The sequence below is a fragment of the Lissotriton helveticus genome, chromosome 12 (assembly GCF_964261635.1).
Source record: "Lissotriton helveticus chromosome 12, aLisHel1.1, whole genome shotgun sequence".
Lineage (NCBI taxonomy): Eukaryota > Metazoa > Chordata > Amphibia > Caudata > Salamandridae > Lissotriton > Lissotriton helveticus.
In genome coordinates, this window is record NC_136073.1 from 720,382,516 (window position 1) to 720,409,370 (window position 26,855).

The window sequence follows — 26,855 nt, forward strand, 5'->3', positions numbered from 1 at the left end:
GCCTGTATAACTTTAAAAGCACACAATCTCAAACATGCACAGGTCAGAGCACGCCGACCATTATATACATTTTCTAGTTGAAACAGACTGACGGCTTCTGTCACAAGAGATTACATCTGCTGATAAAAAAATGACAATAACACTTGTGCGGTACTATAATCTTTATTATGTATGTATGTTTTCTTTTTTTCTCATTCTGGCTGTTTAACAGCAGAACTCTTGAGGTCAGAGTTCACGTTTGTTTAGCTTTGCCTTTTGCTGCTTTTCAAACTAGACAGGTGAACCTTTGCCTACTACGTGTCTCAGTTGTTTTTCATCACAGCTACAGTGTGTACTGAAATATTTCTTTCTAGGAGTGTCATTTTTTAATTAAGATTTGCTTCTCCTCCTCCTCCTGAACAGCCGGCGCTTATGTTGCACTGACACTTTTGGGCCCCCCTCCTCCGTCCCTGGGGGTGTCTGGGTTACCTCAAGAATTTGGCGCCTCCGGGATCCACCGGAGAGCTCAATCGTCTCCGCCACCACCTCCTCCGCCTCCGCTGCCCCCACCACAGCGGATCACAGGACCCAAACCACTACAGGTAATACAGGCTTTTGATTGGCAGCTTGTCTCGTGGGATTTTATTAAAGGAGACACTGCCCGCACCTGGGACATAGTTAAGAGGAGAATCTAGCTAATGTCAACGAAAATAAACTGTTTTTTATGAACTTCATGCTTTCCTTCTACATTGGCCACGCTTGACACTTGAATGGAATGCAGTTGTCTAAAGGTCTCTGAACAGTATAAAGATGTTGATACTAATTCATGTCCTCCTAAGTGCTTACCTTCTTAGATTGCATATATTCTTTTCGTTTTTTTTCAACATATCGAAACCTCATTTGTACACAAAAAAGTATAATTTTGCCATTTATATCCATTTTTGCATAGGACAAATGTGAAAAGTGTTAACTGATGAGAATGCCATGTTAGAGTCTAAAAAAGCATGTATTCTTCTTATCAAATTGATATCCTATAAGCCATCCAAAAAAAATCACCCTTCAGGGACTTAGCCATTTGTCTTAGGTGAAGACTGGTCTTGTGAGAGGTCTGATGTGGCCTTCCTTTACCTCCAGTTTCAGCAATAGTGGGGCCTGGCTTCCTGCCAGCAGTGGGGCAGCCCATTGAGAGTCCTGTCTGAGACAGTGCTGCTTTGAAACTGACAATAGGACTCGTGCTAAAGGAAGTGATATGCTGTGACAAATCTAAATGCACAAAGTGGTCACTGCATTTGAAATGATTGCAGAGGCAGCTCAATGCAACCGTATGTCATCCAGCCCACGTCATTTTAAATAACATTTCCCTGTTAAGGAATTGGTTGTGACTCAGACAGTACAGTTGCTGAAGGGGATAAACTCCGGGTGCCCCGACCTAACTTCACTAGGCATCTTATACCATGGGGGGGGGGAAATTTCATGGAGAGTTCCATAATGAGAAATACTTAGCAAATAGAAGCAACAGTTTCTTCTTTTCAAGGTTGTGCTGTCCCTGCTGCCTCGTATTTGGAAAAGAAAGTGGAGCTCTTAGAGAATAAGTTTGGTCAGCACATATCCGATTTCTGGGTGTAGCCCCAAAGTCTCAAGGAAAAAGGATCAAAAGAGTAGGGCAGAGAAGTTATGAACAAGAGTTTTGAGGACTGAATCATTTCCCATAATGCAAAGGTGAATAGGGTGCACCACTTAAACACTAAGGGGACAAATGGATTTGGAACGTGAGGAGTTTATTATTTTAATGGATGCCCACTAAAAATACATTTTTTGTATCTAATCTGTATTAAAACGTTTAGAATATAGATTCAGTGGAATACTAATGTTTCTGATGTATATTTCTCAGCGCAGATTCCTCACACTGTGGCTCTCCCCAGTCACATGACTGGAAAACTTACTGCAAAGGATTTTGTGCAAAGGCAGGTGGCACCTTTGACCAGTGTCACAACTTCATCCCTCACAAAAATGTATTGTGTGCCTGTATCTCAGCCCAAGGTTTGACTTACAATGCCGCTATGTTGTCTAAATGATACTGTACATCAGTGGGTAACCCCTTCTTTAAGACATTATAAAATAACGCAGCACTCCTCCTTTTGCTTCCCAACCTTGGCCTACTTCTACTTCTAGAATCCTTTTCGCTTTCATCCTGGTGAGGAATTGGGTGTGGTCCTCATTTGGCTGCATTGATTGATCCACGAGAGACCCAACGTCTGGCCTATCAGGATTCATTTTCTTTAGCTGATCCCAGACTACTGCCCAAACCAAGTTAAATTGAGACCCATCACATCTTGTATCAGGAAGGGTGCAATTCTCACTCCAGCTTTGTGGAAGAATGTGTCATTCTCATCTCCTATAAGGGAGCTAAGTAAACACTTTATGTTCCCTATTTCTAGGGCCCACAGTTAGTTTTTCAGAGGTCCCAATCCATTTCCCTGAACCCTCTGGAAGTGGTGTAAACAATCTTTTGAGGTTTTACTTTTCCATTTGTGGCCAGGGAACTTAATGACCCTTATGTATCATGGGCCTCTGATGTACGCGGGCAAAGGGATGTTGTGGATTATGCTTTCTGATATACTTTTACAATACGCGCAGACTGTTGCTTATACGGATAATCCCAGTCTAGATCTCCCTCATCATAGAGGATACAATCCACAGCATTTGATGTATATCAAAGGACCCTTCTCTTTGCCATGGGCTCATCTGCAAGGCTAGGCCTTCAAGGTCACTCTGCTAAGTTATCTTTATAGGGTACGACATTATATCAACTGTTTTCTCCTTGGACAACTATCTCATTGGGAGAGAGGTAATTGCAGCGTGAAGCTGATTGAACACCAAGCTGTTGTACTGGTCTGTGACGTAGTGTCAATTCCCCTGTAGCCTCACGAGATCTTTTCTGGGATATGGCTGGCCATGCGTTCCCTGAAACCATAGCTGCTCGCCCTCTGTCGGTCAGGGTTTCCTAATATTAGAGAAAGCGACCCTGCTCTTCTTCTCTAGTTATCTTTAAAAACATTAGTGTGACTGGACAACCCCACTGATCTATCTCTCTGATCAGGATCGAAGATGGGCCTTTCTCGTGTGCTACTTTTGTAGATGAGGCTTCTAGCCTCCTGAGATAAAAGTATTTCACCCATGTCACATGCTTACCTATGTACTGATTCTATTCTGCCTGCCATCCTCCCTAAATTTTTCAGAAATCGTTCTGATACATTATTGCGATGTCTTTCCCTCCCTGCATCTCTCTCATCTTTTCTATCTTCACTTCATGACAATCTTTTCCGAATGTTCTCTTGTGTAATTATAACGCTGCCTTTCTCCTTTTGCCAAGGTGGCAGAACATTCTGAATATTTTTAAAGTCCTCCTCTTTTTCTCGATTTACTGACCATCAGATCATACCAACAGCCCTAACAATTTTGATTAGATTTTTGAATTTATAAAGGGCAGCAGTTACCCGAGGGCATCAAGGCGCTGTAGTCTACATAATCATTCCACCTTGCGTCATCTGCATCTTTCCGTTGTGGCGTGGACACCCGCTCTTTGACTACTCTTCCTGTTATGTATCTTTTTTTGTAACAAATGTGACGTTGCTGGTGAGCTAAGTGACCGATCGTCATCATCTCCTGGCCCTCACCTTCGTCTTTAACCTCTTGGGGTGAGACCTGACCCAAATGTAATGTGAACTGTGCTTCCAATTGTCCGGAGAACTGAGACTCACCAGCCCTTATTTGTTGTTTGGGAGTACTTGCGTGTTTTGGCCTTGATGTCTGTAGGGCAACACTGGGGGGTACCTTCGGAGATAGTGGAGGAGCCACAACCTCTGCATTCTCAAATCCCACTGCAGCTTCCTGTAACTGCGTTGATGGATACATACTGACTACCTTGTAAGAGTTAGTTTTAGGGTCATATGGAGGTGGGGGAGCAGACAAGGTACAAGATGTGTTTAAAGAGTTTTCAAGCTTCTCACAAAAGACTTGCAACAAGGCTAAGACGACTTCTTAATTCTGTAACTAAACTTAACTCCTGTATATTTACTTTTAATGTACGTGGTAGTATGTTCTAATATTTTATCATCAAATCTCCCTTCTTTTGGCCAGGGATACATGTGTTTCTGGCAGCCTTAAACCACTCTTTACAATATTTCTATAACCTATTCTGATCTCCAGGAAAGTTTTTTTTCTCCATATGTTCTAGGGGAGTCTTCATGGTGTCCGTATTTCTAGCAACTTCTTAATAGTAATTTTTAGCATTTTATCTATTTACTTGATGTTTTCCTATATAAAACTTCCTTTCCTGAAGTTTTACTCTATCCTTAAAAAGATAGGGAATCTTTCAATGTATTTCGTAGTTATACATTGCGCATCATAACATTATGCAACATTACCCTGTGGCCACATTTCTATTTACATGTACATACAGACATTCATCACCAACATATTTAAAATGTAAACACTTTAACTATTTAAAATCAATCCCACTATTTTCACTCTAACTTATTATACTAGGTCAGTAGCCGTTGGTCACTTCCTTCCGAACTCATAAGAGTACAACCTTGAAATCATGCACCTTGTAGGCCTTGGAGTGATTTTCAGACATTAAGTTTGGGTAGTGATTCAAGTGTTCAGTTCTTACTGGAGGGAAAGTTTAGCGATATCTGCCTTTTAACCATAAGATCTGAGAGCCATTTCACCAGGGCCAAGTTTGCTCCTATTTCCTTGGTACCAGAGGTGTCTGACCTTGATATATGCCAGGCTGCATTGTGGACGTTGGTGCATGTGCTTGTGGAGCAGTACTATCTTGAAAGTGAGGTCAAGAAGGGCACTTTACCTGCTTAGATCTGCAAGAATTTTTGATTTGCGTCCACTGCACAGGCCCACCTCCCCTCCCACCCCCACCCGTTGCAAAGTACTGCTTTGTTATCTTTTTTATGGTGACCTATCTGCGGGTTGAGTTTATACATATTAGGGGTCATGCCCAAATTACCCTCATATACCAGGGCAATAACATAAACGATGTAAAATCACAAAAGAATGGTATAGAGGGATCAATCAAAAACATTTATTTTCAGCCAGAGTACAATTAATTACCCTGCTAATCTCTATTCTTATTGAAGACAAATTAATTTCTGCTATTACTGCTTGTGTACGTTACAAGTGACGGGAAAAGAAACACAGTATAGTCACAACAAACCAATACATATACAGTTTACATATATACACAATATACACATAATTACACAAATAATTAAATCACTCATATATATGATACACTACATATATACAATACATACAATATATACAACATATATCAAACACATACATATATCAAAAAAACCAATAAATCAATCATTTGTTCCCCTACTGAGAACAAAACAAACAGCCTGTACACTCTTAAATCAGAGCAATACACTATAAGGTAGTCCCTATTGCGACTGAGGGATAACACCTTAAAAAATATTCAGGTGGCGCTTTACTTTATTCGCAAAATTCTACGTGATGGGACTCCTTTAAACATGTCGACGCTGGTGTGTTCGCGTTTCAGCCAGAAGTTCCTTTTGGCATCATCAGGATAGGGGATTCAATATTCCTGAGAGGGATGTAAGCTCTTGTAGGTGAGACACCCGGCTGGCAGGGACCTAGCCCACTGCCGCTTGGCCAACAATGGCCCTTAAACCCTTATGTAGCTGTATTCCACTCTAAAGATATGAGGTAGCGTCACCAGTCCGCTGAGTTTAAGAATCACGAGATAACCCAGGCACTCAATACCTGGGAGAATTTCCTGCAGTCACGCAGTGCCGTCACAAGCCGCAAATGACTCGGAGTGTGCCCAAACAGCGAGTTGAAGCATCCATCAGAACAAGACGTTGCTTAACGTCGGTAATGCTCTTTCTGGTGGAAACTCTTATCAAACTGCAGATTACTCATTGCCCTCCTCCTCCCTGTTCTGTGGATTGGCCTTTTTAATGTGTAAAAAGGTACCATGTTAGTAATCAGCACACTGCTTCCAACATTTGTTCACGCTTCCAGGCTCAGGGTGTGGAAATCGAAAGAGAACTAATTGATGTCAAAACGCAGGTGTGGTTCTTATACGTTTTTCTGTTGCTTCCTGTGTGGTATAGAGTCAGCAATACACTAAAAACCGGGAAATTATCGACTGTAGGAACCAGACACTATAGGGCCTCAAGGCTGAGCTGGCCTCCAGCCACAAACTGTTATACACAAACAAGCCACCTGAGGGAATCTTTTGAAATTTTTACCTAATCTAATACATTATGCAATATGCCCATGTTACTTCAGGCTGCTCCTAAATGTACACAAAAATGTGACCGGATGTCCTCACACACCACCAGGTGCCATGCTTCACCATTGGACTCCCCACGTTCTTCTGAAACCCGGTCCGATGAAGAGCGGGCCTACACCCTGAAGTCAGTGAGGCACTTCTATCTAAGTACGGACCTGTGAAAACAATAAATTAAAAACCAATGTAGTACACCAATCTGGTACTTTGGTAAAAAAATCCACATTTCTGACAGAATCATACTGCAAATTTCCAAAATGGTCCGGGTCGCTCTGGTGCACCTTCGTGCCTCATGGATTTGGAGTGAACAGTTTTTCTTCCACTGGTGGGTCCTCCCCTTGTGAGAACCGACCCCATTAATCCACATCCAGTTCCACACCCCCTGAGGGTTAGTTCTGCATCCGTTCCAATTCTGGAGGCTCCGGTATTGGATCACACTTTAACTTTATTGACTGATCCGGAGCCGACATCAATGAGGATTCGCCCCATTTCCTGCTGTTACATAATTGAGGGACAACCTCAGGTTTAGGATGTCTTTCCTCCTCGTGTTCTGCCTCAACATCTGAATCCTATACTCTCTAGGAACAAAATTGTGTTCTTCATAACTACGATGAAAGTGAAGTGTCAGATAATTTGATCCCCCTTCATTACATGGAAGCTTGGCTATACCCTGACCTCTAAAGTGTCAATGGGCTTGTTGGAGCACCTGCAACAGAATTAAACTGGCCCTTATTGGCCCTACTTGTGGAAGGTTTATATTTTATGGTGGTGCTGCATGGAGCTGCGCTTGTTTTGGATTAGCGGTTTCCTACTTTAATTTGTACTTCAGATTCTGAGCCCATGCTTTCATGTAGTGATGCCATGATGGAGTCTCTTATTGTATTATGTTCCTGACCTTGCTTGGCACTGCCAATATTTTGACAGATTAAACAGTGACAAAGACCTACCCCTAGTTATCTTACCTTTTTGATACAGCATATTGGCCCTGATAGCCTTATTGCAAATGCCCCTAATAGTAGTGTCTGTTTGAATGCCTATGCGACTGTACCACCAGGCAAGGAGGCCTAGCAAATTGACTCCATGGGCATTCGCTTTGTGCTTCCTAGATCCTTATTCCAGCTGCTGTACTTGTTGCTTCTGGGATATACTCATATCAAACGTTCTGTGAGGACCTTGCTTACTATCAAGGGAAAACCTTGCAGTCGGAACAGCAAACAATCCTGTCCTTTTGTGACTCCAATGGCCTAGATAGTGGTAGGGGTTCAGGATCACTAACACATCAGATCTCCTAGTCTTACTCTGACACCACCACGTGCTGCTTTGGTTCCTTTCTTTGGCTACCATTTGAGACGGGCAAGACGCAGAATTCCATTGTGCCTAGTCAGCTGGCGTGCTTTAGTTTCTTCAGTTTGGTTACACCCTGCCTTTTGTAGTTGCTCAGCTCCATATTCCCTAGGTTTTTCCATGCCTTTGGTCGATCGTACTATTATCCTACCCAGGGAGGTTAAGAATTTCTTGCTAAGGGCACGATTGTGGTGCTACCTGAGGTGGAGACATGTATTTGGTGTTATTTCTTTATTCCAAGACTGAGAGGAGCTTAAGACTTTGCTTACTAAAGGAACAATTGGGGTGCTGCCCGAGGTGGAGACCGGTACGGGGTATTATTACTGATATTTCCTTAAGCCAAGAATGACTGGGAAAAGAGAATGATTCCCCCTATCCGCATTATCTGGGGCACCCAGGTCCCGTTTCCATGAGTTTCGTAGTGGGGGGTGGAGGGGGGGGGGGGGGGGGGAGGCCCCATGTGCTAAAAGCATTCTATACATTTATAACATAACGTGTGTCCATAGCGGAGAGGCAATGATCCTTACATCTAGTGGGATCTATATTTATTTGGGTCAGATGCCCCTGCACTTATGCATCTGTGTTTGATTATTCATTTACAAATTCAAATTTTTAGTCCCATCAGCCCTTCAACCTCCCTATTCCTACCACTGTGTTTCAGTAACAAGAAATGTATAGTAATTTTTTGTTCTGTGTTACATGACCCTTTATTACCATGTGAATTCAAAGTGACTTTCTATCACTAGCCCTTTCTAACCATTTAATTTTGATGATCTACACAGGGTCTCTGTTTTGGTGCTGGGTATGGGTCACCTCGAAGTAGCCAAGATTATTAACCGTGCCTCCTGTGTTACATTTTTATTGCCTTTCTTGTGTGTTTTCTTCCCTAGGATTCAGAAGTTCAAAAGCATGCCTCTCAAATTCTGCGGAATATGTTACGACAGGAGGAGACAGAGTTACAGGTATACCAAGGAAACAGGTTGTATTCTAGTGGCCAAAAAATATGGAAAACCAAAGACCGTTTTACATGCATTTTAAGTCTATATCAGAACACATTTGTAAGTTAACACCGAGTACACCACTCATATGCAGCATTGCGTGTAATTAGGCTAGACCTTTAAAGAACTTGGGGCCTGAATACAAGTGAGTCTTTACTTTCTGACCCCTGCGTAAACCTGTTTGCTCAGGGGTTGAATCTAGAGTTTCGTGTTATTTAGCGCATCTGATAATTAGTGGAAGCTTTAAAATGTCTGCATTAAACACCAAAATGTGCATGTTATTCCCCAACAACTCGTAATAAGTGTTACTTATCACACCCGATAAATAACATACCCACCCCATGGTATCGTTATTTATCAAGTGCAATAAATACCACCTCAACTCGTAATATTGGCCTTAGTAAGCATCAGTGGGGCAGTTGTTAAAGAGCAGTTTTGGAGTTAGAATGTTTGGAGACTACTGTCTAGGTCCACAATATTTACATTTGATTCAAGAGGTTCTTCCTGCATCCACACTCTTATGTCGTGCCTTTCATTGTAGGGTCTTGTACATTTAACTTTAAAAAGGCGATGTAGGAACACAATGGTAACACCCAGATTTTTCTTGTTATTGGTTCCTGCATCAATTTGCATGGTTCCGCAAGACACTGATTTCTCTTTTTTTCTGGTTCGAAGCAGCCTCTCCGTCTGTGCTTGCTGAACTGGTGCCTGAAGCTTAGGCATTTGTGACTTTTTATGGAGCAGAATGTGGCAGTACAATAAAGAAAGTGTTAAAAAGGAAGATTTTATTTTTGATCTGACTCAATAAATTGAAAATTAATTGAGGCAGATTGTAGAGGACACCAAAAAATAGCAGTGCAGCTTCATAATTATGATTATTAATCTTCAAAGGAAAACCAGAAGGACATATTCAATATAGGCAGATTTTGGAGGAATAATTTTGTCATTGCCACCGATTTCCAAGTAAGATACATGTCATTTTAGGCACTATGCTACGTTTTGTTGCTCTAATTGGAGTTAGAGGTATTATCTTCATTTGCCACTCTTTAGAATATTAGAAACTGGTCAGCCAATCGGAATGCTCCCTTTGTGGAATATAGCTACAGTTACAGGCCTACATAGGAAGCATTCCACGCTCACCAACTCCGGCCGTCACACAGTGAACAGAAATATTGACATCCTCACACAGCACTCAGAATAGTCTCTAAAAGGTGCATAATCTATCTTCTGGAGTCTTGTATGGATCAGCTCCGTCCTTCATTTTGTTTCCTAAAAGGTTGAGAATCATCCTTTTTATAATGTCCAGGACCAGCTTAGACTTCAACACTTCCCTTTGTTGAATCTTAAAATGAAACCACACATTTGTATAATCGCTACAATGTATTCCTGCACCCATGCAACTACTGCCCTCCTAGCAAGCTTGGTTGACCTCCATTCACCTTAATATGGTATACCAATATTTATAGCTTCAGATTATATGTAAATTTTATTTTTTCTTGTTTATACCAATATTTATAGTTTCAGATTATATGTAAATTTAAATTTTTCTTTTTCTTTAATTTTTCTTTTTTAATTTTTCTTTCTGCCAGAAGTTTGTTTGCATGTCTTCTGGTATGTAATCACTCACTCACATGCCTACTTAGCACCCCCTCCTCCTGTCATACAGCAGGCCACAGTGGTACAGTACGTTGATACCCATTGGAGCTTTGTGCACTCTATAAAACCACATAAATAAATAAGAATATTGTGTTTTGAGGGTCTCTTCTCAAAAGGGCAAATAATGTTTGGGGCAATCAGATTATCAACAGTAGTGCAAGCAAGATCTGCATCAATAATCTTCAGAAATATGACTTCCAAGAGAATAATTAGTCTACATTGAGCGGAACTTCTAGGAGCATGATCAACCAGATAGAACTTTTCAATTTGCTGTCAGTTTCTTGTGCATCCTTGTTTTGGTTCTATGGCAGTATAGATCTACCCTTTTCATAATATGTCACAGATTGGCTAATACCTAGTAATCATGATAGATTAAATTTAGTAGCAATGTTTTACCTGCTTTTTAAAGAAATGTATGATGTGATAGAGCATTCTAGCTGCAGATTCCTTAGCTATGAACTTCCAGGTGTCAGGCTGGATCCAGAAGATTTTTCTGAGTGCAGATAGATAGCGTTGGTCGACTCAGCGTGATGTCGTCGACTTGACGTCCGCTTTGTCAGTATAACCGCCACTCCCGAACGCTGACGTCAGTTCTTTTCTTTCCACACCAGCCATTTTGACAGACATTTTTCGACTTTTTGTCGACTTCTTCTGGTGTGTTGGATGTAGAGTAAGAAGACCTCGGGGGTTCAAACTGTGCTGCGCCTGTCACCTCTCCATGTCAATCACGGACCCCCACTTAGTATGTGCCTCTGGTGCCTAGAGCGCGACCACGACTTGAAGTCGAGCTCCGATTGCTGTGCCATGGCGCCAAAGGATTTGAGGGAGCGGTCCCTAAAGCTGCCTGTGGTCTGGCACCGCGCCGGTTTGCTCGTCTGTCTCTTTCATGGTCCAGGTCTCGGTCGAGAGGAATGTCTGAGCACCACTCTGGTGAATCGAAGTCCTCTTTGTCGAAGTCAGGTAAGAGGCATCACAAGAATCATAATAAGTTGAAGCAAGCTTCGAATTTGCCCCATCTTCAAGCAACGCGGCAGAGGAACCTCGGCATTCGAGGCCCCGCTCCGCGTAGCGGGTGTCTGGGTCGGCTCCGCGTTTCCCTGCCTTTCTAGGTCTGGGAGTGACCCCCGTCCAGCTTAAGGAGTTTTATGATGCCATGTGCGCCATATTTGGCCGGCCTGACCCTGCCGGTATGTCTTAAGGCCCCGCAGGCTCGAATGATTGAGGGGTCCCCGTGGGTCCCACGCCTTCGGCTCCGGCGCACGCACCACGGCCTCTGACTGGACACGTTCCCGGGTCCGGACCGGCGCCAGTCGCATTTCTGCATCGGCCTTCCCCCAGCACCGTGCCGGCACCAACTGGCGGCGGCTCCCCAATACTCATTTCTGATGACACAGAGCCGGTCAGGTGTCCTCCAACACTGAGACCGGCGCCAACGGAGCTGTATAGCTCCATGCCGTTCAACCTGCCCTATTCTGAAGGGTTAGGGATGGATGAGGAGGATTGGGAGGGGGAGCGGAATTCCTTAGAAATCTGGCTACCATAAGATGTGGACTGGTATGAGAAGCTGGGTGATGCCAGTGGTCTGGACACCTCCCCGGACTCTGGCATGCTGTCTCCACCTAACCTGGCTACAGAAAAGAGGGCATAATTTGCTATGGTGGTGCATAGGGCTGCGGAGGGCCTGGACCTGCAGCTCCCTGCGGTGGAAGTCAAGACTAATGTCTTGACAGAGGTCCTGCAGCCTGGTTTCTCCTGCTCGGAACCCCTTCTGCCTTTCAATGAGGTCTTAACAGACATCCTTCTGGGCACCTGGTCCAAGCCCAGCACAGGGGCTCCTGTGATTAGGGCGATTGCCCGCCACCATCGCCATGCACCAGGCGACCAAGTTTTCCTCACCGACCACCCCACCACACAAACCTTAGTGGTCCAGGCTTCCACTTCCCGTGGCGCATCATCTTCCTCACCCGGTATCCAAGAGACTAGAGAGTTTTGGAAAGAAAATATTTTCTTCCGCCAGTCTGGCATTGCGGTCAGTGAACACTGCATGCCTTTCGAGCCTTTGTTCTCATTTGATATGGGACAGTGTTGCTCAGGTGCTGCCCAAGGTCTCGGAGGAGGACCGGGCCCTTCTCTCCCGAGCAGTTTCAGAGGGGGGAGATGCAGCAATATTCGCAATCGGACGTGGCTTGGATATGACAGACTCGCTGGGCAGAGCAATTTCCATGACGGTGGCCGTACGTCGCCACACCTGGCTGAGAACATCTGGGTTTTCGGGGGATGTCCATGCTAACCTTAAGGACATGCCCTTTGATGGCTCCCGTCTCTTTGGAGACAAAGCAGATGCCGCCCTTGAGCGTTTCAAGGAATCGCGGGCTATGGCCAAGTCCTTGGGGCTCAATGGGACTCCCCGGCCCGCATCTGCTTTTCGCTCCTTTCGTGCCTACGGAAGGGGCTACCAACCATGCCAACCCTATTCAGGCCAGCAGGCCCTGCAAGTTCAGCAGCCTCTGCAGGGCAGTGGATGGGGTTCACTCCAACCCCGTGGGTTGGGATGCCAGAAGTCAAGCCAAGCCACGATCCCCTCCTCCCCCACAAAACCTTCCTTGTCCGATCCCCCAGGATCATTTACGAGCAGTATGTGGCAGAGTACGCCATCATCTTCACCACTGGCGGAACATCACATTGGACAGGTGGGTGTTGCTAATAGTCCGAAGGGGCTACACTCTCCCCTTCGAGACTACCCCTCCATCTATGCCTCCAGTGTACTATCGGCTGATGGAGGGTGATCTTGCTCTGCTCCACAAGGAAGTCAAGACACTCTTGGCCAAGGGAGCTATAGAGAGTGTTCCCTGACCAGAAATAGGCTGTGGTTGTTATTCCTGCTATTTTCTGGTCCCATCCTAGACCTCAGAGCCCTCAACTACCTCCTCAAAAAGGAGAAGTTCAAGATGCTCACCCTAGCTCAGGTCCTGTCTTCCCTGGACCCGGGAGACTGGATGGTAGCGCTGGACTTGCAGGATACCTATTTTCATCTCTCCGTCCAGCCTGCCCATTGTCGCTACCTGCGGTTTACGGTGGCCCATGAGCACTTTTCATTTGCAATGCTCCCCTTTGGCCTCACCAGCACTCCTCAGGTGTTCACAAAGGTGATGACGGTGGTTACAGCACATCTGCAGAGATCAGGGTTACAGTCTTCCCCTATCTTGACGACTGTTTGTTGAAGGAGGGCTCATCCCAAGCAGTCGTCTCCCACCTCTAGTCTACGGCAAACCTCCTGCATTCGCTGGGGTTCACTATCAACATGTCGAAGTCACACCTGACCCCCTCTCAGGGGCTCCCTTTCATAGGAGCAGTTCTGGACACAGGCAGTTTCAGGCTTTTCCTCTCTAAACAGCGAGTCCAGTATATTCAGGCTATGATTCCAATGTTTTAGCCTCTATCTTGGATTTAGGTGAGAATGACTCTGAGGCTGTTGGGCCTAATGGCTTCCTGCCTCCTGCTAGTGAACCATGTATGGTGGCACATGCAGGGTTTGCAGGGGGATCTGAACTTCCAATGGGCACAACATCGAGGAAATCTCACTGATCTGCTTCAGATGTCGGAAGGCACTGCGAAAGACCTGCAGTGGTGGCTAACAGACCGCAATTGGATCAATGGCAGTCCCCTCTTCTCTTGCCCACAGGGCGGAGTGGGGTTGTGGACTCTTTGTCATGAGGCCTTCCGTCTCTGGACTTGGCTGGAACAATGGCATTTTCCTGGTGGTTCAACACTTGGCCGGTTCTCTGAACACCAGGGTGGACAAGCGCAGCCGAAGGTGCGTTGCGAATCACGAGTGGCATCTCCATCCGGAGGTGGCACAAGGTCTCCTTCAGCAGTGGGGAGAGACTTGGTTAGATATGTTCACCTCCAAGATTTCCCAGCTAGATTTCCCTCCACGAAAACGGTATACGCCTGCCAATGCGCACCGTTTGAGCCGAATGGACAACTGTTCTGTACGGTTGCTCACCATCAAAACAGCTTTTTTGGTGGCAATTACCTCAGCTAAGACGTTGAGCGAACTGCAGGCACTGTCTTCACAGCCTCCTTACCTGACAGTTTTTCCGGAAAAAAGTGATACTGAGAACTAGGGCAGCCTTTTTTCCCATTGGAGAGGATGTAGCCTTTCGGCTAGAGTGGTCGGCCTTGAAGTTGGGGAACCAGGTTCGAGTCTTGGCAACAACGCTCAACATCCTGTGATTCTGGGCAAATCACTTAATCTCCCCGTGCCTAACAAAAATGAATGTGTCCACCTTTAACGAAACTGGTGCTCTGATACCCCATGTCTCCGGTCTAGTTTGCGCTACATAAAAAAAAATAAAAAAAAAAATGTTGGAACTCCCTTCCATCTGGGACAGTTAGTTATTCTACTTACTTTCCATGTACCTTAGCATCCCTCCAAGGTAGAGGGGTGTCTCCACCGTCTGTACCGAAAAAGAGCGCTACCTTGTTTGCACGAAAGAATTCCAGTGGATGACCAACTCTTCATACGATATGTGGGAGCAAAGAAGGGGTGTGCTGTCCAAAAGAGGACCAGATCATGCTGGGTTATCCTCTGTATTAAAATATATTATGCCTTGGCACAGAAGCAGCCTCCCAAAGGCCTTAGGGCCCATTCCACCAGTGCAAAACCAGCCACCGCTGCCCTTCAGCATGGTGTTCCCATTTCTGACATCTGTCAGGCGGCCATGTGGGCGTCTCTGCACACATTCACCAGAAACTATTGCCTTGACTCTCAGGTTCGCAGGGAGGGCCTGTTTGGCCTCGGGTCTTGCTGGATTTCCTGGTTTAAAGCTTAGCAGCAGTCACACTTCCGGGGATGGTATTACTTGGGTATCTGTTCAAAGGTAAGTAATCTGCGGCTAGATGTCTCTATCAGCTGTACAAGTTACTTACCTTCAGTAACACCTAATCTGGTAGAGACATGATCTAGCCGCGGATCCCTTACCTACCTACCCATCCTTCCCTCACTGTGGAAATGCCTTTAGTGTCAGGGCTAATCCCCATTCTGGGCCCTAATTTCTTTTTAACGTACCATGGTCAATTACTTCATAGCTCTGTGCTTCAGGCCGGGAAAGTCAACAAAAGTACCGATGTCAGCCCGCCAGAGTGGCGGTTATATTGACGACATGGACATCACGACGACGACGATGTCATGTGTAGTCGAACAACGCCACCTACTGGCGCTCAGGGGTACTGCTAAGTGCAACCTTCCGGATCCAGACTGACGCCTGGAAGTTCAAAGGTAAGGAATCTGCGTCTAGATTGTGTCTAGACATTACCCAGTATGTAACTTGTCCATTACAGCAAATAATTTGTGTAACAAATGTAAAACCCTATTACCTTGAGAAAGGGATTTGCTTCAGGTCCCTAACCACTGGTAGTTTAGGATGGGCTGACTATTCACTATTTTATTTTGGGCAGTGCTGTGTTTCATCCACGGTATTTAGCCCTTTTAAATTGTGCTAGAATTGTTATACAATTTCAAATTTTTTCCATGCAGTGTTCGATGATTCAGAGATTAACTTTTTAAAGGTGATTTTAAAGAGTAGAACAGTTAAATGTTTGAATCCTTAACTCAGAACAGATACTTTTGATGCTTCATTTTTGTTGTGAACAGTTGGTCACTGTTATTTGAATAAGTGGGAACATATTCCTGTTATTTAAATTCTGTTCTGAGAGCTTTCATAGATTACATACATAATGAATCTGATTTCATGATACCTGGGAGTAACATGTATCATTGTTTTTTCTGTCTGAATTGTGGGTATTATGCCTAATCTTACAATTTGACCTATGAGCCATACTGTGAAATTATCAGCATTAACCAAATATTCTGTATTGTAACTCGCCCCTTAAACAGTCATCCTGCAGTATATAAATCACTGCATGTGTAATGAACCTAACAAACAATCTTAACAATTGTGCCATTCAAGTAAATCTGCAAATATCTTGCCACACTAGCTTCAGCAAAAACTATTTTCTATACACAAATCTCATTATTGAAGTCTAGTTCCTACAACCCTCCTCTTCTAGAATTTATAACCATGGACAGTATATCATGAGGGAAAATAACAAGATAAGTGCCCCTTTTTAAATTGTCTTTCTTTGGTTAGCCTCTTCTGTGTATCCACATAGGCCACCAACACCTACATACTCTCTCGTCTTAATATTTGTATTTATTTTTTAATAGGAAAAGTGAGAACCCGGGAAATGGCATGACCACTTGGTCTTATATTACAACAGGCCACTGAGGGATGCTACAAGTAGAATAGTGTACATTTGTGAGCAAGAAGCTTTCAATAACCTTTTTACTGAGACTGTAACCTGCTCTTTTGTTAATAGTTTTTATTAAGGTCAGGTGCTATAGTTTGGGAGCCTTCTTTTTAGGTAAAGTTTAAATGTGGAGGCATTTATGAGAATACATAATAAGCCGTGCAGTTAGGGCAGAACAGATTGAGCATAGCTGAATATCTCATTTATGTGCTTGCAGCAGCTTTGTTTTTTCATCTTTTCTCTATAGAGTTTATGTGAAGTGTACAGCAGGAGTCCTGCTGCTCTCATTGAAGAGCAAATTGAGGGCGCGCGGCGGCGAGTACATCAACTCCAGCTCAAGATTCGACAAGAAACTAGTGGACCAATGGTAGGGCATGCCAGTTGCATCCGTTTCAACCGCTATGCGTGTATGCATGATATTTTCATAAGCTTACTTTGTTTAGAAATACTGTTTACTTAAAATCAAAGTAAATGTCCTTTTTCTAAGTTTGGTGGCTGTTTGGCTTATTTTTTGCAATTTGCCTTAGGCATATTTCATAGTGTGTCCAGGCAGTCCTGATTTTTAATCAAACACACTGGTTTCAAGAATCTGTAGTATTTTTTTGCACTATAAGATGTGGCCTGGTATGGCCCAGAATGCAGAGTGCTATAGATGAAAAGATTCGTAATTCTGTGGAATGCGATCTTATCAAGGAGGCAGTTGGCAGCTGCGCCTCATGTTGAGTTTTTTTCAGGCCTAACTATCCTGTCATTTACAATCAAATCAATCAATCAATTCTTACTTTATTCGGTTATTGAACATGAACAACCATAAAAGCACACTAATAAATACACATCCACATAAAATGAATATCATTAAAACCACAAATATATACATAATAATCATTATTCCTTAGACTTCTATCAGTATATTACAATATATCAAGAATTGATTTACGTAATTTAAAAACATTTTTAAAAAAGGCAGAAACTGAAGCAATAGTAAAAATATTATCTAATTTCTTAATTGCCAGGAATGCAGGCCGACACTGATTGAAACCCATTTTTCTTAGTAAAGGCAAAATCCATCTTTTCCTGTGCGCAACATAACATTTGCGGAATAGCAATATGTGCATGTCCGATTGATTGGACAATTCATCACATGGACATTTTTTAAGCTCCTTTGTCCAATCATTCATTTTGGGGAAGCTAAAAAATCTGAATAAAATGTTCAATCTAAAACGTATTAATAAAAAATGTTCAAAGCCCTTCATCTGCAATTTAACATATGGCTGGATATCCCAGTATAAGAATTGGCTTGGTAGTTTGGTTTGCCCTGTTCCCATCATGCACTGGGACAGGAACAGGCTAATTTGCATATAGCCAGGTTCTGAGCTGGGATGGTGCAGTGAGCTAAAAAACGGTGATGGATTAAAACCATGATCTATTGACTTGGTAAGAGTATTCTGCATCATTCAGAAACTCTGTTCATCACCACCCCCCTTTTCCAAAATTGGATATCGCTAGTAATCATCACAAGTTGATGTGCCACTACTGTACTTTTCCTCAACTCTGAGCATGATCTTTTATCCTCCAAGTATACCATACAAAACTGTTTTAATTTCTTTCTGGTAACATGAGACAGAAGGAGTGGATAGTTATAAAGGTCTAAATGACCTATCTCCTTGAGGAACATCTTTACATATGCCAGCCATCTTATTTTCCTATTTTTTTCTAAATTAGCATCTCTCAATATCTCTTGGTTGAAAACACATTCCTCCGTGGTCCACACCCTATGCCACAATAAGACTGGTTGTATTTTGATTACATCTTCAATATAGGGTTGACCCAGTTCCTGGTGGCAAATATAGATGGATGTGCTCACTGGGACCGATAAGAGATGTCTCAGGAAATTATTTTCTACTACTTGTAGAGGTTTAACAGCGTACCCCCATATTCCTGAGCCATATGATGCGATCGCTACACTTGTTGCTCTGTATATTTAAAGCTCCCCAATCGTTTTTTTGCCCAATTTTTTGGCAAAGTTTGTGACAGCCATTATCGATTTGCTAAACAACAACTTATGGGTGTTTATTGCTGTATTCCATTGTCCAGTCTGTTCAAACAGAATACCCAAATAAGGGAATGTTGGGGTATATTCTAAGGGTTTAGAATTTATGTACATAGTTTTCCTATTAGTTTGAGCCCCTGGACCAATATTCATACAAAAAGTTTTAGAAGCATTTACGCTTAAATCTAAGTTATCCATGAAGTTAGCAAAGGACATAATCAGCTTTTGCATTGCCAACGGGGTCCGGGCCATCAGCACCGCATCATCCGCATATAATAACGCGGGGATCGATCTTTTGCCTATAAGAGGCATGTCTCTACACTCCCACAATAATACCTTTTCCAAATCATTTATAAAAATAGTAAACAGGAAGGGAGCGAGTACGCATCCTTGCCGTACTCCTCTTGCAATCTTAATCGGTGCCGTACATTCCCCGTCCCGTCCATATCTAACTATGGCCCGGCTCCCCTACAATGCATTGACTTCAATCTTTTTGACCCACCACAATTTTGAGAGGCATGATTGTATTGAATACTGAATTTACTCTTGGAGCCTTGTACACAAAGTGCCAGACTGCCAAGATAAAACTATAGGGGAAAATAAGAAATTACTTATACACTGTTCCTCTGTGTACTTCTACCCAGAGGAGGCCTCATTCACCAGTCATTAGCCGCAATGCAAACCTGGTATTCTGTTCAAGACGTGTTCCACTTTGTTTCCTTGTCTCATTAGTAGGCTTCCTTGTCTGTCTTCATTACTTGTTCTGTTCTTCGATCTTTGTGATAAAGTGGGACTTCACTTTATGCATATAAACATGAAATTGTTTAAAATCAGTACCTCATTGTAATGTTTAATCTTGCTTTTCTGTTTGTGTTCCAGGAGGCGATGAGGTCGCAAAGTGACTCCAGCCCTGCTTGTCTTAGGGTAATTGAGGGTGAGTCACACACTTTCCTTCATTAAATTCCTACATAGAACTGTTACAGATGTTTTATCCCTACATCTTTAAATGACTTAATAAATTAAATACTTCATTCAGCTGTGCGTTAAAATCCAGCAAAATGCTGGTGCTCCATAACTCTCTACATGCTATCAATAATTGTAAACATCACAATTGACTGAGGTGGAACCTATTGTTGATACAGCGCTCAGTCTGTTACAACTGTGCATCGCCTTACTTTTTCAAGCACTAAGGTTGTATTAAGCAAAAGTGTAGGAGTTAGTTATACCATCTACATTCGATGGTAATGATCAAGCTGTTTCACAGAATTGTGAAACTCAGCACTACGGTTTTCCAGATCTCGGAGTGTGGCTGATAAAGATGCTAGCAGAATGATGTGGTCGCTTTAAGGGGAACTGTTCAGTCAACGCGAAGTAATAATCAAGTTGTTAAAATGGAGGTAGCAGGTTCTCAACACTTCAATATTAAAGCAAAACTAAGTCATTTCAAAAGAAGGAGAAATCTGCTCAACTGGAATTTTTCAATTTGATTAACAATTTTTACTGGTTAGTGTACAAATGATTATGGCGTCTTAGATTTACAGAGGTTGTTTATTACCAAGTCTAATTTTTTAATGGGACACAAGCATCGGAAAGATATAAAAATAAGTAATATATCCATTGCTTACATTAATGTGCTATTAAGAGTACCTTTTTAAAATAAATGAAATATACTTCGCTAAACCCTGCAACCTGTATAAATGAAGGTGAATAAAAACAGATATTTCAAGTCTAATCGATCATAAACCCTGCAATATTTGTCTTAAAGGAAACGACTGTTCAAAATAGGTAGGGGGCAGCCACTTACTGCAACATTTAATGATGTCCATTAATCCATGCATGTATGTGTGTGGCTTTTGTCAATGCTGAGAGATATTATAATGGAAGGAAATAGTTGACATATATCTGATAAATATAAAAATTGTATATGAGAAATTGGATCCAACCAGAACTCAGTGCTTATTGCATCATATGTTCCACCATTTTTCTGCATCAGCATCAGTTTGGTCTTCCTTTGCTATTTCAAACACACTGCTACATTATTATTTTCAAGTGATTCAGTATAATTGGAGTTTGATCTAGAGGTAAATACTGTCTGTAAATTGTGCTTAACCATATAAAATAAAAATATTGTTTCTGCTTTTTTGTGTAAAATATTTAATTTCAAATATTTATAAAAACATCAATTGTTCTTTTCCACACTCCATCTGGATCCAAAAATGCCCTGAAAATAAGCTGCCTAATGTTATTAAACTAAGCAGACTTCCCCCCTTTAAGCCTTTATTCCAAATATGATCTAGGATATGAGGATAATTTCAAAGGAGACCTGGGGGGGGGGGAGGGGGTGGCATCATATTTGTTTAGGCACTCTCGTATCAAAAGTGGTCTATTTGTGCTATTGAAATTTATAGAAGAAACTTTGTTCTCTACAATGCCATTGTATGGCGCAAGATTTAAAAAAAAATGTTTTTTAGGATTTTTATTAACCAGTACAATTATAATCTGTCACCAATTACACATTACGGTTAGGTGCCCTAGAGTTTTCCCTGCATGCCAGCCAGTGGAACATTTCCAGGGTAAGTCCCAGCTAGGACTTCCATGCTTACCAGCTTTTGTCCTCTTTCTTGGAGCAGCCTCTCTCCTCATAGACCACCCTCTCATCATGCATGCAACAGTCCATGGCTCTTTCACATTCTGACACTTCTAGAGCCTCAGCCCCCCCATCGTCTGGCTATATTACGCTTTGCCACTATTAATCCCAGTGCAACCCACAATTTCTGGCATTTTGGGGTCATATCATCACCTCATGTATTTATTACAAACCACTTCTGCAGTTTTTACAGTAGGCAGGACGTTCTCCTTGTCATGTGGCACAAGATTGAACAATTGAAAGCAAGTATTACTACAATATCGAATTTGTTATATAATTATTTGATAGCTGAAGCATAAACAATTCTCTGGTAGTGCCCTCATGTCTACCTTTTGTTTTATTTTCTACTGAATAATTGGGTCTTTTTATTCCAGATAAACAATGACGGTAATGGATGTATCAAGCTAAAAACACTTATACACCTTGTTAATGTTAGTTCATCCTAGCATGGCCAGTGAATGAGTGCCCCAGTGCCTGGGGCAGATCTGTATTTCTTCTTTTTGAGAAGAGAATAATTCACACTGTATCATTTTTGTGTGTCACTCACCTGTCGTATATTATATTTTTGGGAGAATAATGTGTCTTAAAGTTGCTTGTGTTGTATTTTACTGAGAAAAGAATGTGTTAAAACGGTCAGTCAAAGAAACATTCCTTCCGTGTTCTACAGCCAGTGAAAAAGTTTCTCTGCTCTCCTGTGTATTTGACGGATTAACGATTGTAAACAGACCTTACAAATAAAGCTGTATTCTAATAGATTTCATGTTGTAGCAGTCAGATGCTCAGTGCAGTTGTCTACTTCATCCTCCTACTGAATTCATATGGCAATGGGTTGAAAAGATCGGGAATCACTACCGATTCCTTTTTTCAGTATTAATTTAGACCGACAGCTTCTCATTTATGTTTCTATAGTATTTATTAGTTTTCACATATATCAAACAAATTACAGTACTAAACAGATTCATATTTATTTTCTATATGATTGTCCCAGTTCAATCTAATGTGCAATATTGCAATTATAATAGTAAAATATGTTGTCAGGACAGCCAGTAAAGTGCAACACACCCGTGCTATATAGTATTCTATTTCTTTGCTTGCACCAGTGTTCACTTTTTCAGTCACACGCTTGTTTGTTAAAAAATGTGGCACTGTTTGTGCATTTTGTGGGCAACCATCAATGTGGTTACTTGTTTGCTTCAATGTGAAAGTTGACCTGGTCCATTATATAGACATTCTGGCTGTGTAAAACTGCACTCTGCATATTGTAGCTAACTGAGCCCTTGGTTTATCGTCGCAGTGCTTTACATTATTGCTGTACCTACCTATTGTTTGATATGGATGTGCTATAGGACTGATTTTGCCAACAAATGAGAATTAATATGACTACTTTCCTTTGGCAAAGTGCTTTGATTATGCGTTTTAGACACACTAGGCTCTGCTCATTCCCCAGTCCAGAGATTTTGTATGGCACAACAAGCTTTTTTCAAATTCAAATGTTGTAATTTTGCAATATTCTTTCTTTGTGTATGTGTCTCTCCGTTTCCTGATGAAGGGCGACTCTCAATGGAATCACAGGACAGCGGACTAGACTCTGGCACAGAACGGTTCCTTTCCATCAGTGAGGTCAGAGCATAGCAAAGTCATTATACTTCATTACAAATAAGGGTTTGCGTCTATCCCCGGATAGAAAAATTAAATTTGTTATAAATTCATTCTGCTTATTCCCAGAAGTACACTATAGCCTTTGTGTCTGAACTTCAAATTCCTTGAAACATGATTTCAGTTTTTCCCGTGTGGTTATGCAAGCTATCAGATGTTTTTTCATAGATGATGCAGTTTCTTCCAATCCTCTGCCTTGATTTGAAGCTTCTGTTTCTGAAAGTTGGTATATCATGCATAAAGGTTTTATTTGTCAAGTAATGAAATAAATTATGATGGATGTCCAGTGTAAATGACCTAGTGTCGACATCTTCAAACCAAAACTGTTGAAATGTTTTGAGTTTGTTTTTGAGAAACAAAATGTCAATAGATAATAGCCTTTTGTGAGCGACATACACTTGCAAAAATGAAAGGTATTTTTAAAAGGCATGACTGCAAACAAATGCATATCTGTAATTCATTTGGACATTACAAGAAGGGCAGTTTACCAAGGGAAAAGATGCTTTTGGAGTTGATTTATTTCACAGTTTTATATATCATGCAGGCACTAATTATAACATACAGGCGCTTTACATTTCAAAAATCTATATAGCAAACCTAAAGCACTATCTGTGTGGAAAGATGAAAGAACGAGAACCAGACGACATATTGGGCAGTCTGTCAAAAATAGTCGAAATAGGTGAGCTTTAATTTGTTGTTTGAACTGCATCGATTAAGGATTGATCTTTAGGTCAGCTGGCAGAGAGTTCTTAAAAAAAAAAAGAGAGAGTCTGTCTTATTTTGACAAAGTAGTGGTGGTGTCTGAAATCAATGTTCATCTATAATTCGTGTAAATTGAACTTTTTTTAATTTAGAGAATCTGCTCTGGATTTTTGCTTATTCTCTATGGTAGAGAAGAAAACTGTAAGAAATTGGATTATTAGTTGAGGGGGGTAACTAGCAACCGCAAGTAATACTCGCAATCCTTGGCAGGGCGAACCACTAGAGTTAATAAATAAACCTGAGCTCAACACCCTGGGTAGCAGGGCACAGAGCAGAAAAGCTTAATTTAGGAGCAATGTATAAAGTATTTGTGCAGTTCTAAAACAATAATACAAATCGAAAATAAAAATAATAAATAATCCAAAACGGGAGTGAAATGTAATAAACAAAATCACACCAGATTGATAAAAATCTAAAAAGGGGAACTTGAGATAGGAGTTTCTAAAGGTTTAAGGAGAAAGAGCTCCAAGAAGCACAAGCTGCCAATGATAGTCAATGGATGCTGTAAAACAGGACCTAGGTGCGCTTTGAGTCACTGTGCAGGTCGGATACACCAGCTATAATAAAGTGAGTGCGGAGAGTGAGGAAAAATCTATTTGGAGCGGGATGGGGATGTTATTGAATAAATACAAAAGCTTTGGGAGAACAATCATCTAAATCAGCGCCACGCTCGACTTGTAGTTCTAATTTATGCAGAGCGGGCCATAATTTAATCGAATAATCTGTTCTGTTTCTTTGTGGATATGAACTCCCAGATATGTAGCAGTCTGCTCACACCACTCAAGGGGTAATTCACAGTTCCATCTCGTGGTACACGGTGTAAAAGGGAATATCTCGGACTTGCCCCAATTTATGCCTAATCCAGAATAACCCCCAAATCGTATAATCTCTCTAATAAGAGGCTGTATGTTTTCTTTGGGGTACGAACGTAAAGAATGATGTCGCCTGCATAAAGGGAAATAAGGAGAGGGCCCGTTTTAAACTGGAGACCTCTGTGCAGGTGTCATTCCTGAAAGTGTCGAATTAGAGGGTCCAGTGCTATTATAAAAAGCAATGGGGAAAGCGGACATCCCTGTCTGGTGCTGCTAGTGAGGGTAAATGATTGCGAGAGGGTGCCATTTAAGTGAAGCCGGGCAGAAGGGGCGGTATAGAGCAACGCTGTAAGGTCAATGAAATCTTTTGGAATGCCCAATTTTCTCATCACTGCTAAGAAGAAAGGCCACTCCGAGGAGTCAAAGTCCTTTTCAGTGTCAAGTAGGACTGCGGCCACCGGAACCACCGGAGAGATTCTATCTATCATGGCAAACAACGTCCTCAAGTTAAGGGCAGTTGACCTGTGGGGGACAAATCCTGATTAGGCCGGAGAAATTATCTGGTCTAGCAGCAAAGCCAGCCTAAACGCAATTATTTTAGCCAAAATTTTGTAGTCCATGTTTACAAGGGAAAGTGGCCTATATGACCCGCAGGCCAGTGGTTCTTTCCCAGGTTTAGGAAGCAGTATTATTACTGCAGAGTGGATGGCAGCTCCTTGTGCTCAAGGGCCTCATTATAAACCTTGAGGAGGCATGGTGCCAGTAAGTCATTATAGATCTTATAGAAGTCACCAGTAAAGCCGTCCAGGCAGGGGGCAGTGGAGCCATTTATAGCGTCTACAGCGCTAATGATTTCCTCTGCGGAGAATGGCTCCGCCAAGAACACTTGCTTGAATTTCTCAAGCCAGACCATTGCAATCTCAGCTAAATATTCCTCCTGATCTGCCTCGCTACGAGACACCCGAGACGTATATAATGTAGAATAATATGATAAAAATGTGTCCCGTATTTCTGGGGTGCCCGTGAGGGTCTTGCCTGTAGAGGAGTGGATGCTAGTCATGCATAATCGCTGGGGCAGGGCTCTTAGGAGTCACCCCAGCGTGTGGCCTGGCGCCCTCCCCCTAGTGGTGGTGTATTTATGTAAGAAGTGATACAAACTCCGCGCATATTGGCCTTAAAGGCCTCCCAGAGTGTGGCCCAGGAATTAAGTGACCCAGTATTTAGCTCAAAATAGTCCTCTGTGGCCACACAAAGTTCCGATCTGAATAGATCGTCCATCGAATCCTGTCCAGGGAATCTCCACTGTCTCTCACTACCCTCAGGCCTAGGAACACAAATCTGTAACACCACAGGGGAGTGATCGGAGTACGTTCTGGGGGGAAGCTGGGAAGACCTATACCAATTGGATGAATTAGGGGAGACAAGCCAAAAATCTAGCCTGGTCCACGTATCATATTGTGCAGAATAGTGGTAGTACGGAGTGGTTACCAGCGGCTGCCAAATATCAACCAGGCCCACCGAGTCACACAAGTCCAGCAGCTCGAAGATAAGAGATGGGATGCTAGTTGGCTATGTTATCAGGCTTCAATGAGGCTTTCTGTAAGAGACGAGTCAAATGAGAAAACTAGTATCTCTTGGGAAACCCACCTTTAGTTAAAGAGGTATGGAGAGTAGCCCAGTGCTGGTACTATTCTACTCGTAGAAAGTTCTCATGACTCTTGGGTGGCGCAAAATCTGCCAGAGACCCTAAGAGTTTACAGCTACAGACCGAGAAGGGAAAGTCTTCTGAGAGGAGAGAAATGGGACAAAGGCTTAACTCATTCAAATAAGTTAACAGCTTTAGAATAGAAAAAGAGAAAGGATTTGCATGAAGACAGAGTAGACGAAATTGCATTAATACCAACATGTTTGCTAATGATTCTAGAAAGGCCAAATTTATAATAAAAGTCATTAACCATTTCAGACCTCTATTTAAGTGAAGTTATTTAGTAGATGCGTTTAATATTTTTCTAGACAACTTGCACTTCCACTTTCTGGGCTCAAAAATCAGAAAGTTACTGCTCTCCAATAAACCTGTTTGAAATTCAAGAAAGAATTGTTTACATTAAATTTAGGAAAACCTCTTTATTGGATGGATTCCTTGTTGACTTGCATATGGAGTTTAAGGATGACTTGTGTCCATTTTTCCAGAGAGTCTCTTTACTAACACTAAACAATACAACACCATCTTTCCCAAGTATCTTACTCCACTAAGTAACAAAACAGAAAAACACTTTCCAATAATCCAGTCCACAAAGGT

The 26,855-nt window shown here is 42.2% G+C and overlaps 1 protein-coding gene across 3 annotated transcripts in view; it reads left to right on the forward strand.

Annotated features, from left to right (window-relative positions):
- The window catches only part of ARHGEF11 (Rho guanine nucleotide exchange factor 11), an 883,046-nt gene that overhangs the window by 374,860 nt on the left and 481,331 nt on the right, over window positions 1-26,855 (forward strand). For all 3 annotated transcript variants that reach the window (XM_078670282.1, XM_078670280.1, XM_078670281.1), the window contains exons 6-10: window positions 403-581; window positions 8,554-8,625; window positions 16,877-16,996; window positions 19,559-19,613; window positions 22,876-22,946. In XM_078670282.1, the coding sequence (XP_078526408.1) occupies window positions 403-581; window positions 8,554-8,625; window positions 16,877-16,996; window positions 19,559-19,613; window positions 22,876-22,946 (497 nt within the window). The remainder of the gene's footprint in view (window positions 1-402; window positions 582-8,553; window positions 8,626-16,876; window positions 16,997-19,558; window positions 19,614-22,875; window positions 22,947-26,855) is intronic.